The 14,466-nt window shown below is 38.3% G+C and overlaps 1 protein-coding gene across 1 annotated transcript; it reads right to left on the reverse strand.

The window, feature by feature from the left end:
- Positions 1-4,064: 4,064 nt before the first annotated feature.
- Positions 4,065-14,123, reverse strand: piwil1 (piwi-like RNA-mediated gene silencing 1). The gene is made up of 21 exons (XM_034541535.1): positions 14,092-14,123; positions 13,372-13,473; positions 11,945-12,044; positions 11,347-11,475; positions 11,030-11,244; positions 10,268-10,389; positions 9,944-10,024; positions 9,389-9,586; positions 9,180-9,288; positions 8,860-8,986; positions 8,471-8,588; positions 8,136-8,250; positions 7,844-8,031; positions 7,358-7,430; positions 7,030-7,230; positions 5,377-5,480; positions 5,144-5,214; positions 4,903-5,056; positions 4,631-4,756; positions 4,411-4,558; positions 4,065-4,181 (listed from the first exon to the last, which is right to left on the reverse strand). Exons 2-21 carry the CDS (start codon positions 13,447-13,449, stop codon positions 4,065-4,067), a joined length of 2,574 nt encoding a protein of 857 aa, XP_034397426.1. The 5' UTR covers positions 13,450-13,473; positions 14,092-14,123.
- Between the last annotated feature and the right edge of the window lie 343 nt (positions 14,124-14,466).

Here is a 14,466-nt window from a genome sequence, read left to right on the forward strand (position 1 = left end):
AGTTAACCTAGCCAATGCATTAGACAATAAGTATGGTATCTTCAGTTGTTTCTCTGAGTGTTGTACATGACAATGTCTGTCTCCTGCAATAAGTCTCCTGCTGTAACTCATGGTAAGCTAAAAGGCCATTGTTGTACAATTACCCTAAATTGTCAAAAAGTTTAGTTAAAATAAATGCTAATCACAGTTAGACTGTCAGCACAGTGTGACATGCCAGAGAAGATTTCATTCAATTGTTATCAAAACAGTTAGCATTTAGGTTTCCAAATCACTACTAATTTTGGTAACACGGATTAAATATCAATTAGTTTGGCCACTAATACTTATTGATTTAAAGTGAGACTATGTAACTTCTGCTGAGCAGCAGCTACAAATGACATAATTCCAATTACATTTGAGCTAATATGCTAAGTTACTGTAACAGTGTGAAGAGTGATAGTCATAACACTGACACAGTAACGTCTGCTATACAGCAACATCAGCCACCATTAGCTACTGGTCATACCAGACCAGGTAAGGCTGGAGCAACAAAACCCCAGAGTGCATTGAGTTTTATTTGTTTTCACGAAAGTTACAGTCTCACTTTAAACTCTGTATAATAAAATACCAAATAAAGCAGAATTACTTTGGTTTAGTACATCTCATGGTGTTAAAAACAGATGTTGCATATATAAATATAGCCTCATATGAAATCTGGCCATCCGTTTTACCAAAGTGCAATTTAAAGCAGCCTTTTAGCTCATGATTACAGAAAAGGAATATAGTGACTAGTAGTTTCTCTGTAATCCAGTTGTATGAGTAAATATCGATGTATATATATATCATATACGTATATATCTATAGATATATATGTACACATATATAGATAAATGTATGTATACATATACATACATATATATATATACATACATATATATATACATACATATACATATATACATATATATATATATATATACATATATATACACTTGTACATATATATATATATATATATATATATAGATAAATGTATACATACATATATGTATATATATTTATATATTTAATGAGAAGAAAAGTAAATGTGGTATAAAATTGTCCCACTTGTCCCAAAAAGCAAATGTATGTTTATGTGAGAGGAACTGCCCTGCCCCTTGATATTCATTGTTTGGAAATGTTGTCACCTTACCTTGATGTGGAGGTTAGTCAATGTAATGCCTAAATTCTGTGTTGTTCTAGCTTAATCCTAGCAGCTTAAAAAAAAACATTTCTACTTGGCAGAGAGTGGGGTTTTTAACACCCTTACGGGTCTCCCATTAGGTACCATGGGAAAAATCGGGTCCGCCCAGAAGAGCAGGCTCTCCCACAGTGCATCCACACATCCCTGGCTCTGGCCCTGCAGTCCCATCAGGGCCCCACTGGACATGTACTCCACAAAGAAAAAGGGACTGCTCTCCAAAGGGACGACACTATTGCAAAGACTTGGCGCTGTAAAACAATTTCTTGGCATACTTGGAGTGTCATCCACTTCCTTGTAGTGTTTTACAAGATATTTCACGGTGGACAGGTGGCATTTGTGAACTTAACAAATGCTTTACTCTTGTACATCTCTTGTATACTAGAATATTTTTGGTTAAAAGTATCAACCACATATTTTCAATAACATTTCATATTGTGATCTGATGTGAGTATCTTACCTCCGAGTCTCCGGCAGATGTTTAACTGTAAACAGAGATGGGGCACTCTCCATTTAGCCCCTGGTCATGTCGAATGGCACTGATTACACCACATGAGCCTGACCAGTGTCTCTGTGTACAGAAATCACAATGTCATACAAACATTGAGGGATCAAGTAAACCTCCATTTTAAATCTAAAGACTTCTAGGGCCACAAGCTTGTTTCAAGCAGCCAGTCACTTGCATTGTATGAGAGGTGTGCATGCTTTACTTCAGCACATTCCCACCTGACCCCTTGGGAGTGCATGCAATGTGACAAAAATGGACACTGGAGCATGCAGTACATAAATACAGCGTGGCTGACTGGCTGTGCAGTAAACTGACAAATCAGCAAAGACAACTTATACTTTACCGCCCTATCACAACATCTGTGATAGAGGCCAGTGTTCCCCCCACAAACATTTCAGACGCCTAATACAAGCACATACTGTCTCTACGACAGGGTCTCTGCATAAAATCGGGTTGAATGGAAATGCCTAGTAGACCCAACCTCCATGTATTTGCCTTATAATCGCACAACGCTTTGTACTTTGCCAAGTAAAGCATGCAGTTCCATGCCTACTAATCATTTATGTTGGTACTTCATGAAATCTGTAAGCATACATTAATCCTGACTTGTGGTGTGCAGGGTATTGTGACTGTTGTGATTTCCATAGGACCAGGGCTTACATAACACAGTCCAACACCCGTGTTCACATGTCCATCTAAAGTACTTGATATGAATACTTAATTCTCTTATCTTAGAAAACATGTGATTGAAAAGGGCAAACAGTCAGCATACCAATTTTTTTAGGCAGAGTGAATGACGGGACTTTTTAAATTTGAGTTGTTTTTCATGCCACTGATGCACATTGGATTTAAAACAATGACTACTCCACAAATTAAACAAAGTAACAAATGTATGTAGTTAATCTGTAATGATCAGCAAATTAAGTCCCGTTACTGTACTGTATTTTATTCACAACGTACACTAGAAGACTGAAGGTTTGACCGTTTTCACAATGGTTGATGATGACACAAGGCTACCTCGGCTACCTCTACGCTGCCCCTTGTACCTTCGAACCCAAAATCTAGTAGATTCGAAACATGCTTCAAGCCAATCTGTGTCATTGAAGCCTGTTCAGTGTGCCCAAGTTTGGTTGGTGCAGAAAACAAGTACTGTACATCAATATATAGATCTAGACCTTAATGTAGAGTAGTGAATGTATGAATTGAAAGCCAATGTCTTTTCAACGCTGCCCAAAAGGCTTGTGCAGATGTCTTTGTGCGTGAAATGAAATGGTCCACCTTCACCCCCCCCTCACCCCGTTTGCCATTTCATCCTCATGTAATTGAAAATCTAGCCTATTTTTTTTTATACACGAGTTGAACTGAAACTGCCAAAAAAAAGAATGTACGCAAAACATTCTGTAATACTTTCCGTACAATTCTCGGCCCAAAAGCCACGATAAACTGACGTACAACTTTTCCTATTTATCTTGTCGTCAGACATTGCTTCTATTCATTTTGAGTGACTGTTGCTCTTTTTGTACTGTCCATTTGTAAAAATTGTTTAAAAATGTTTATACTTGATTTTCAAACTGCCTTTTTTGTACATTTAACTTTATAATCAAACAGTGCAAGCTTTCCCCATGGTGTCTTGAAGACCATATTGTTTAAAAGTCTGCAATTGTGTGCTAGCTTTATAAGATTTATCAGCTTATATTGATGGTTACAAATTATTGTGTGGGTGTGCATGTGCAATATTTTCTATAAAACAAAAACAAATCTTAATAAAATTTGATATTTTGTAAAGTTTGCATGTGTGATTTAACGAATGACATACCACAAAAAAAAAGTTTATTAAAATAATTTGTAACAGCCATAATAGCACCTAGATGTTAACCCATATGAATGGTATTACGAACAAATGTGATTTTAGCCATTACTACAAATCCCCAGGAGACTCACTAGCAACAGTTAAAACAAAATATATATTTTCCTTACTCAAAAAACAACCTATAATTAATAGTTAAGTTAAGTGAATACAATAGCGACATGTTCAAACAAAAATAAATCTTTCACATTTCAAGACCAGTTCACATAACTCACATCTTGTTACTTGTGACGTTTCATTCATCTACTTCAGTGCATTGTTCATCATATGTGCCACAGTAGCTTTTGGTCTCCAATTTGAGTCTGTAGTCAGACCTCTCAAACTGCGTAACTCAATACACAGGGCTATACAAACACTTAGCTTTGGCAAAACTTAACTTACTTCAAACTGAAGAGAACTTTAACAAAAGTTTACATACTGTTTTTAACATGGCGACTTAAGAGTCAAACAAATTACTCGTCTTTTCATCCTTATAGGTAGAAGAGGAGGTCATCCAGTTTCACACTGGGCTCTCTGTGGATGCTTTGACCCACAAGAAAAGCCAGCTTGTGGGCATACTGGCAGGGAGCAGGCACTCTGATGATCCCCTAAAGCACAGAGAAAAATAAAACTACAGCATTTAAAGTCTAAAACAACTCTGACCTTTGCTAATGCTTTTACTGGATTAAATGTGGGCTCTGACCAGTTATTCTTAAGACATCTGAAATTCAATAACAAGTTCCCAACTATAAAAGAAAATGCCCACTTCTGAATTGAACGTTTCAGTGTAATTGCAGTCAACTTTTGAGAAAAGAGTCCAGGATGAAACAAGCCTACCTGCCAGTTGTAGTACATGTGGCACAGCTTGTAGGTAAGCCGTTGCATGTGATCAGGCTTAAGTCCACTGGTGTCGTACACAACATTGTAGTGTGTTGGAGAGACGCTTCCGGTGCGGACAGCCTGGCTCACAATGTAGAAGTCATACCTAGCAAACAAAGGTTACATGCAGGTAGCCACTACTAGAACATAAAAAAAACAGGAACAGTTAAAAACCTACCACTCTGGACGGGTAACCTCAGAGTCCACAACGGTGCCCGGGGGAGGGTTGGCCACATTGCCATTAATGTTGGCAAAAAAACGACTGTTGATGCGCTTCTTCACCACCACCACACTCAGCTTGGGCCTATGATGAGCAGATGGAGGAGGGGCTTGAGCTTTGTCAACTCCTTATGCAAGTGCCTTCACCTAACTAATATATAAAAAGTCCACATTTAAACCAGAGTTAATGGCATAACTTGTTTCGAGAGCTATTAATAATGAAAACCTCACATGTAGTCGTGCCCCATGGACTGGATGGATTCGATGATCTGTGAAACCTCATAGTTGACCACGCTGTGCAGCTGGCCGTCTCCCACTCCATCTCTGTACACAATGATGCGTGTGGGCAAGCAGTTGTTGAACTTCAGATAGTCTTTCAGTGCACCTGAAAAACAAAAAAATGTCAGACAGGTATGCCAACATTGTTGATAGATAATTAATGTGTATAATAAATTGATAGAAAGTATCTTGCCACATAAAGCCATCTTCAGTCCATCCATGATTTCCTGGCCTCTGTGCTGCAGCACACACTTTGAGTACCACCTTGACAAAGACATTGTAATGCCAGACAACTTAATAGTTGTACTATGGTACTAAATCCAAGACTGAACTAACTATTACAACTACTGTAAAGCAGACTTGTGCAACCTTCTTCAGGCTGTAGACCAAGGTACAGAATGGAAAGAAACTGTTGTAGAAACTAACCTGCTCATGCCCTGATTGAGGCTGGCCACTAGAGCTCCAATAGACCGTTTCCCAGCAATGGTGTCATGGTAGCAGTCAATGCCCACAATCATCAGCTGTTTGAGCTACACAAAAAGTGGGAGAAATTACCAGTACAGATTTGCAATGTCTGCATTTGTACCCCTCTTAACCTTAAATGGACTAAACGGCTAATGAATTCTGAGTCTCCTTTAGCCTTGGACAAAGACATTTGATGTCAAGTAGTTACAGAACCCATTTACTAACCCAGACCTGTGGAAAAACCTAATGAGTAATGTATGGGTACAGCTACACAAGGTTTACAAGCGAGTGCTGATAAATTGTATGGTTGATATCCACAATGCTTACCCGAATCAGAAAAACGCAAATGTCATTTTAGTACGTCTCAAATATGTGACATGAACAAGCATCAAGCCCCTAAAACATGATAAAGTGAATATGGCAAACATGCATGAAGAAAATAGTTTGAAATGAGTACTAAAAAATGCGTGGCGAAACTATACGGTTACACAATATTCTGTAATTACTTCTATCCTAGATGCTTTCCTTAGCGACCATGACTTGAGTTGTGCATTTGTTGCGAGTGAGTCCGTAAAAACATTTAGCTGAATGTTGCATCTTGGTTCCAAATTGTTCAATACAGCGTGAAAGCTCTGAATCTCAATGACTGAAAAGGGCTGCACATCCTTGGCAAAAAAAAGTTTGAATCTGCTTTGTGATTCACTTCACCATTTCCAAATTGGGCGGAAGAAACAAAATACGTTAGCTTTAAACCAGGGGATGACAGTCGGCTCATAGCCATAATCTGCTGCAAAACTCCACTAGTATTTAGCCTTAGAATGTAATGTAAACAAGACTCATAAGGAACTGGACAGCCCGATGTCAGAATTGATACAGGCGATCATAACTTTGAGAACTGAGTTTTAAATGTCCAATTATAGGGTTTTCTTCCATTATCATAATTGTTTGAGAATCACGATGCATCCAAGAGTACCTTATTTATTTCAGCTAAAAGCTTAGTGTTGTTTCCCAATCAACTTTTTAACAATGTTTTAGTTTTGCTGCTTAAATATCACATTACTGTGTTCATAGAAATATTTACTGAAAGCAGTCTAATAACTAAAGTAATTAGTTCAATTAAAAACAATCCAGAATTTAAAAAGCAATAGAGCCTAAAGGGACTGGTAGGAGCGGGGAGTGAAATGTCCCATGCGGCTGCAGGTTTAGAGGATTTCATTTATTTGTGTGGGTGGATGACCTGCAGATACAGATGATGCAGAGAAGATGCTTACATATCTACCTTAATTAAAAAGGCTCAAATATGTTTTAGTAGGCATTCTTTTGGGGGCCAGACGCAGCTCTTTAAATAGTAAAGGTTGCTGTCCCCTGGTCAGTCTTTGTGCATCCAGCTCCAAATCAATTAAACCTAATTCAGATGTATCCACTTGTAGCATCCTGTAGAGTGTATTGTATAAAATACACACATATATAAAAATGTGTGAAACATTAAACAAGAACAGTTCCATTCTGCTGCTCTAAAACATCAGACAGCTTAATCCACTCGAGAACTACTCATCTTGTTTTTCCAAATACACCTAACCGCTTCAACATATGAATTGTGTGCACATGACTTACAGGGATTTCCACACTCCAGAGCTCTCCTCCCATCTTGCAAGCAATCTGAAGAGCAATCTTGGTTGCAACAGTCATGAGTGCTTGTTGTCTGGCAAGGGTACGGGCAACCACACACTGACTTGGAGTGGGGCAGTCCACACAAAGGTACTTCTTGACGCTGTCGTACTGGTCCTTCCTGTTGCTGGGGAGGACCACCACAACCTAAAAAAAATGGAAGGTCGACGTTACAATTAAAACTTCATCCATGGTTTACAAGAAATTAGTAAATAATATGCAAAAGTCAAAATGTATGAAGGTGCTCTGCACCTTTATGCATTTAGTTACTAACCATCTGCGTTTCGCGTGAAACATTGCTCTTCAAGGCTCTGAGGAGAGACTCCTGTTGATCCTCATACTCAATCCTAAAGAAAAAGAAAGACAGCGTGCAATAATTGCATGACAAAACCAATTAAACAAAAAAAAAATTAAATTACAATTATGAAGTTTTTATAACTAAATAAAAATGCTAAAAACATTTCAATTTAAGTGCGACATGGTTATGCACTCAGTTGCCAGTTTATTACGTATACCAAGCAATAAAGCCTTTCTGTGAAACTCACTAAACCTTAAAAATTATACATAAATTGGATTAACCTCTAACGGTTTTCAAAATAAACTGGCTAAAAAGTGTGTATAAATGTGTTCTACACTCAGATTATATAACAGTAAAAATTACTTTTGATTAAAATGCAAGGATTTCAGACATCAGTCAGTCTGCACAACATAAATAATGATCAGAATCCCCCCCCCCCCACGCTCTTATGCTAGAACTCACACGATGGCTCTCTCTATGTGAATATTGAGCGGAGCTGAGACTCTGGTGAGGGTCTGCATCAGGGCCTGGGCTTCAGTGCTGTTACGACGGATGTGGAACAAGAGCCAGTTATCCAGTGGAGGAGAGCTGATCAGAGGCAACCCACGCATCTCTTTGGACCAATCAGCTTGCATGGGGTTGTAATCAAACTGGGTGACACAAATTATGATAATCTTTCAATTAAGATCATATAAATACAATTAATTTGAGTAATTCAAAAGAACAATTTGATGCAACCACAAGGATATTATACCGATTTTGGTCCCTGGAAAATCCTCTCCGCTGGAAGGACTCTGCCAGTCAGCTTTAAGAGTTGCTTATCAAAATTGAGTCCCCACTTGTCCAACTCAGCTTGTGCATCTGTATTCCTATGAAATACATTTAGGAATTAAATAAAAGCCTTGAAGTCCAACTTCCGTGCATATGAACAGAGGAATTACACAAGCTGCTGAGATGAGGACCACTTCAAAGAGAAACCTATTTTAATTAATTAAAGTATAAAAACAGGCAGAATTTAAAGAGTAAAATGTAACTAGGAAACTTGTGGCAATAACTACCCAGACAAAATAACCCAGGATAATCACCTACTTTTGTATATTACTGACAAATCTGTTGAGGCGTCCCTCCCTTTGATTTGGTTCCAATTTGGTGTGCATGTTCAAGTCCTTCATGATGACGTAGTCTGCTCGCATCTTGTCGGTCAAGCCTGCCAAACACATTAAGTTTGCATTTGAAGTTAGGAAAAATTTCACTGAATGTTTAGTTTATCATGGATGCCATCAACACAGGCCAACTACCATCAATAACCACGAAAGGATATTGATAGTCGTGTTGTGATCAGAAGATTATGCTTGTCAAAACTGAAGTGTAAAAAGTGTTCCCCAGTTACAGTAAAATACATTTTAAAAAGTATAAATATACATCCAATACAACTGGTATAGGTGAATTAAGTCACACTGGAGAATAAGATTGCAAACCTGTCAGAAAGCACAGCTCTGGGATGAGCATGGCCGGGCCAGGAGGAGGACCTCCAGAAGGACCCATCTTCTTCACATGGCTGACCAGCAGCACCTGGTTCCCATCAGTGATGTCCAGGCTATATTGCTTAAAACAGAAAGTATGAATATTTGAGTGCAAACCAATATCCCAATTCTAAATCCTTCAAACTGAGTTTGTCAATATGCATTCAATGCAACATTATATTTGTGAGCGTGTCAGTGTGCATCTGTTGACGCAGAAAAGCTTAATGTGATTATTGTACCAGTTACAACACTTCTGTCGAGTGCATGACAGCTACCGTCTTATAGTAGTTCATGAATGAAATCTCCGTGTCTCCCCTCATGAATGTGTTGTTGGGAGTGTGATCCCATGCAATATCATCAATCCTGTAGGTCTTGTTGTTGTACCTGAAAAATAAAAATGAGTCAGTGTGAGAAAAACAAATAAACATCCCTTCCATGCTTGTTAGTTATTTGTGCAACATTAAGTCTGAAACATAGATCCTACTTTGTGAGGACTATGAGTCCAATCAGCTCCTTGGCGCAGACCTCAGGGAAGCGTTGATTTCCACACTTCCGTCTCAGGTTGACCATAAAGTCAAGGACTGTCTCACTACGCAGCACCTTGTGGCTCACGTCAGTACACAGCATAATGGCTGTCTCATACCTCAAAATGGTGGTGGTGTAGCCTGGCCAGATGGTCAGCCTAGGAAGATACATTCACTTTTTTCATCCCAAACCTAATAAAAGTTAATCAGTTACCAGAGCTTCTCACTTGATTTAAACTAGTCTATTGGGACCATGATTTTAGCTTTTAAAAACACCAGGATAACTGGCAAAATCCTTGGAGATGGTTCTTCCCATCTTATTTTCTACTTTTAAAAGAAAGCAGCAAACCAGACTTACATTTCTTAGTTTACAGTTACAAAAGCAGATGTTAAGTTTATTAAACCTCCCTGAGAGCAATGTGTGTAGTATATACAGAACTGTGTAAAATATACTACATTTCCTAACTGGTTCTCTTTTGTACAGCTCAATCACAATGTGAGGTAAATGAATAGACCTGTGCTGTGGGATGTTGAGTGGATCATTGGGGTTGTAGTAGTTGCGTCCAATCTGCTGCATGTTGAGCATTCTCAAGATCCTGTAAAAATGAAGCAACATTTATTTGACATTTGAAAGTTTCCAAAGATCTAAAAAGCTGTATTGAATGTTATTGGCATTTAAGCTTTTGTAATCAGATGTAATGATTTACTTTTATTTGAAAATGCACCATCCAACCATATTTACACTACATTACATTTTGAGGATATTTAATTTAATTTGGCTGATGCATGTACATATTTTCAGATCCAAGGGTGCATTACTTGTGACTTGAAAATATTACCTTCTGAACATGATGTTGTAAAACTGAATGCACACAGGTGATGTGGGTGGCAGTTCATTTGTCAGGGTGACAGTGATCTGAACTTTCTCTCCATTCCTCGTCTCGCTGTGGAGGACTGTCTCCTAAACACAAGGGTAATAGGCAATAAAGTACAAGAAATAATCACAAAATGTGATAATTTACCAATCACACATTTCATCCAAATTAAATAAACCCATCAAATTAAATTACAAGTAATACTTTTTGTAAAGGCTGCGTAAAATAAGCAAATCAGAACAAACCATCTCAACACCCTACAACATTTGACCATGTTTCATTAAAAATAGATTTGAGGTTCACAAAAAAATGAAAGGGCATTGGTTGATCACTCACTTCGACCAATGGTGAAACATTATTCGGCAACTTTATCACTCAGCGACATACTTTTGCGATTATAGGTCTAGCCCTGCTTTGCTGCAGTTCAGCAATCAGAGTGAAAAGAGATGCTAACAACACCGCTGTCTTTACATAAGGTTACGAAACATCAAACTATATCAATTGTATTGTCTCATCTCTTGTTTGAAGAGATATCAATATACCATACCAATATATTTTTATATAAAGAATTCAATACAGCACCCAGCCGTAAAAATTAACATAAATAATGGTACAGCAGTGCAGGTCACCAACAATGTCAATCGCAATTCTGGGCACTTCAAACAGTGCGATTAGCCATAAGGTCTCTTTTCCCTCTTAAATTCCACGTTTTGAGGTTCAGATTACCTTGTTGGGCAATTTGAGAGGTAAAAAAAGCATGGCTCCATCAAAGCTCCGTGCTGAGCCAAGTGCTTCCTCATGCTGGTAGAGGAGGGCAGATCTCAGACGACGAGCCTCCATCGGTGGGTTGAAGTCCACATGGTACTGATACAGCACCCACTGAGGGCGGGACAGGATGCGAAAGAAGTTTGCCGTTAACTTAATGGGAGCGCCAGATGTTCCTGAGGAAGCAAACACAATTTTACTGAGTAATATATAATCTTCTCCAATAATTATAAAATGTACATTTGCTGAATGTTTGCATGAATTTCAAAATGACTGACCTAACTTGGAATCCTTAACATGCACCATAGCCTCCCTTGTGTTAACCCCTGCATCGTTAAAATCTCGGCGGCGTCCACCTCTCTCTCCCAGCTTCACCTGTTGAAATCCGGCTGAAATCTGTAGAACAGCTGATAAAAACAAAATGAGACGTCAACCAGTTTGTGTACATTTGGATGCAAAACTAGAAGTTAGAAATGTTTTTTAAATCTCCTTTTCTAAAATAACCAATTTCCCTGCATGCCAGGGGTATCTAGGGCCATTTGAATTAAATCATTTTTCTCCCTTAATCAGTTCATGTAATTATTCATATTTATACGAGAGCACCACACAAGAAGGCTGCCATACTTATGAAAACATCATGAGTACAAGCCTATTAGAGAGTAGAGCGTGGCATGTCACAACTGCTAATAGCAGTTTAAGTGGTAATTTGGGATGCAGATGAGGGCACTTAAACATTTTTCATTGCTAGTGTGCCATTGATTTAGCTACTGTGTGCCAATGATGGCAAGTGTCCAAGGTTGCCTACCCCTGGAGTAGATAAAGTACTTTTCTGTCAATCAACATTTGACACGACAAAATATATATGATCAACTGTACCTTCTGCGGAAAAGGGTCCTGGAACACCCTTCTGCCTCCCTCTACCAACTAGCTCTCCCTCTGCGGGAGCTGGTGGTGCAGGATCTCCTCGAGCCTGGCTCTTCAAGAGAAACAGAAAATATACTGTATCATGGACACTATTCAAACAAGGGCTGGACAATATATTGATTGTGATATAGCACCATATGTCTTAGATTTGGGATATTGTAATATGGCATGTGTTTTTGTCCTGATTCTAAACGCTGCATTACAGTAAAAATGTCATTTTCTTAACTTAACAGATTGTTATTAGCCTTGAACTATTTGAGTCATGCGTCTACACATTACCCAGCCTTAGATCAAACTAAGCTTAATGTCACATTACAATTGTTTATTCACATTTTGCACAATAGACAGTTCAATAAAGTGGTGTGCCCTTTCTTGTTCAAGCATCCTCAAGCAGAATTAAGATAATAATTAAGATTACTACGATTTCAAAATCTGTAAAACATGTCAAAGAAAACATTTATTTATTTATTTTCACCTAAACACTTCTCAGTTTCAAAATAAAAGCCCTCTGGACAAAATAATTTCTTCAACACAATGCTTTATTCTGAAATTAAATGGACTGGATGTGGAAAGTGCCATGTTTAATTGTAGATCATTGACAATTAAGCACATGCTTTTTATGTCTGAAATAAATTACATTAAACATTTTTGGCTATTATGAAAGGCAAAATCAATGAAGGAAGGGCAGTCATTGTGAAAAACAGTCAGGTGCTGCTCATGCACAGTGCGGGCGGGGCCTGAGGTGGGCTATATATACAGACCACACCCTACATCCAAAATCACATCCACATACAATTCCTTTGGATGGCAACAGAAATCTCAAACATAAAAACTTGCACAATAAATCATGCATTTATATTTCACTGGCCATGAATTTTGCTAAATGTTGTCTTAATTGTATCTTAATCTATTTTACGTTTCTATAATAGAAGGCATACAAAAAGACACTCAACATTTGAGAAGGAAGAGTGGGGATTGGATAAACGCGTGCATGATGGTCCACCCAGCCAGACCTACCGGAGCAAATGCAACTGAAAGCGCAGTCAAGGGAGGATAGCAGAGATGGAAGTTATAAGCTAACCAAAGCCGCCCCCTAAGAATATGCTCTTGGTTAATGTCCGCTGTTTACATCAAGGTGCTTTGTGCTCAAATGTAGTCAATGTTGGTGGAGAACGTTTCCCAAAGTCTGATTTTTAATGTCAAGATGTCGGCCATATTGGTTTAGTGCAACCCTGTTTTGCATAATGACACATTATCCTTGAATCCTTCACATGCATGTATTTGTACTTAAGTGACATTCCATAAAAAGGTGGACGTGAACCCGGTGCTAAATATAAATGATTTGTCAAGTAATGTAAAGATTATCCAGAGATTATAGCTGCTCTTACCGCTCCAGGTGCCGCAGTCTCTTGACCACGTGCTCTGCCTCTTGATCGAGCTCGTGCACGCCCGGTCATGTTGGCGAAGTCTCAATGATGCAGCTGTTATAAAGAAAACTCTACAATTTAATACAAAACTGCAAGCAAATAATTAACCCTCCCAAGAAACATGTAGGAACAAAATACTGAAAATGCTACCTTGTCAAACAGGTTTTAAAAGCCTCAACGTTAAAGTTACTTTTTCCCAAAAAAAGTGACACATAATTTCATAGACAAGTATAATAATTAAAAAAGTCTCAAGCACAACATTCAGCACGTTTCTCGCAGACAAGATGGCGCCTTCTAATGAAGCTGCGTGCGGCGACCAGCTAGCTCAATTTAGGGCTAGCCACGATGAGCTTAATGTTAGCTAATAACAGTCAGCTTAATTATCCCTATGACACTAATGCATTACATTTGAGTTAACATTTGAGTTACGGCAAGTATGTTAAACTCACCATTCATCTGCAGTAGCTACTCGTGTTAGTAAACTATTTGAGATACAAGTTTGCTAACATTAGCATTAACTTAATGTTAGTTTTAACAGATGGAGATGACCTTGCTGGCTGAAAGTGGGTATAGTGTTAATTTCAATGAACATACAATCAAAACTTAGCGAAAACCCAGATTCACATAAGATGTAATGCCTTTATCACCGTTATAATTTGATATTCAACTCACCTTTGAAGAAAAAAAAGTTCCTCCTTGCTCACCATCAGCTAGACAAAAGAAATAGTATCACAGGTGCCACGATGAACAGCAATTTAGTTGAGGCCTCTTCACTTCGAAAATGAATACGCCTGTAAAGATTTATTTTACTTTTATCAAACACCTCTTCAGTTGCAATATCTCAATATTATCTATTACACGGTCAGTTATTAAGAATCAATCTAATAAAGACGTTATTGAAAGGTTGCTGAAATAATTAATCAGAAACGGTTAAGAACTACTTTTTTAAGCGCAGTGGTCGTTTATCTTCGGGCTGTTGTGTGTGCGTGTGTGTGTGTGTGTGTGTGCATTTTTTTTTTAACAGCGAAACTTCAATGGTGACCACTA

This window comes from Cyclopterus lumpus, chromosome 9 (assembly GCF_009769545.1).
Source record: "Cyclopterus lumpus isolate fCycLum1 chromosome 9, fCycLum1.pri, whole genome shotgun sequence".
NCBI lineage: Eukaryota > Metazoa > Chordata > Actinopteri > Perciformes > Cyclopteridae > Cyclopterus > Cyclopterus lumpus.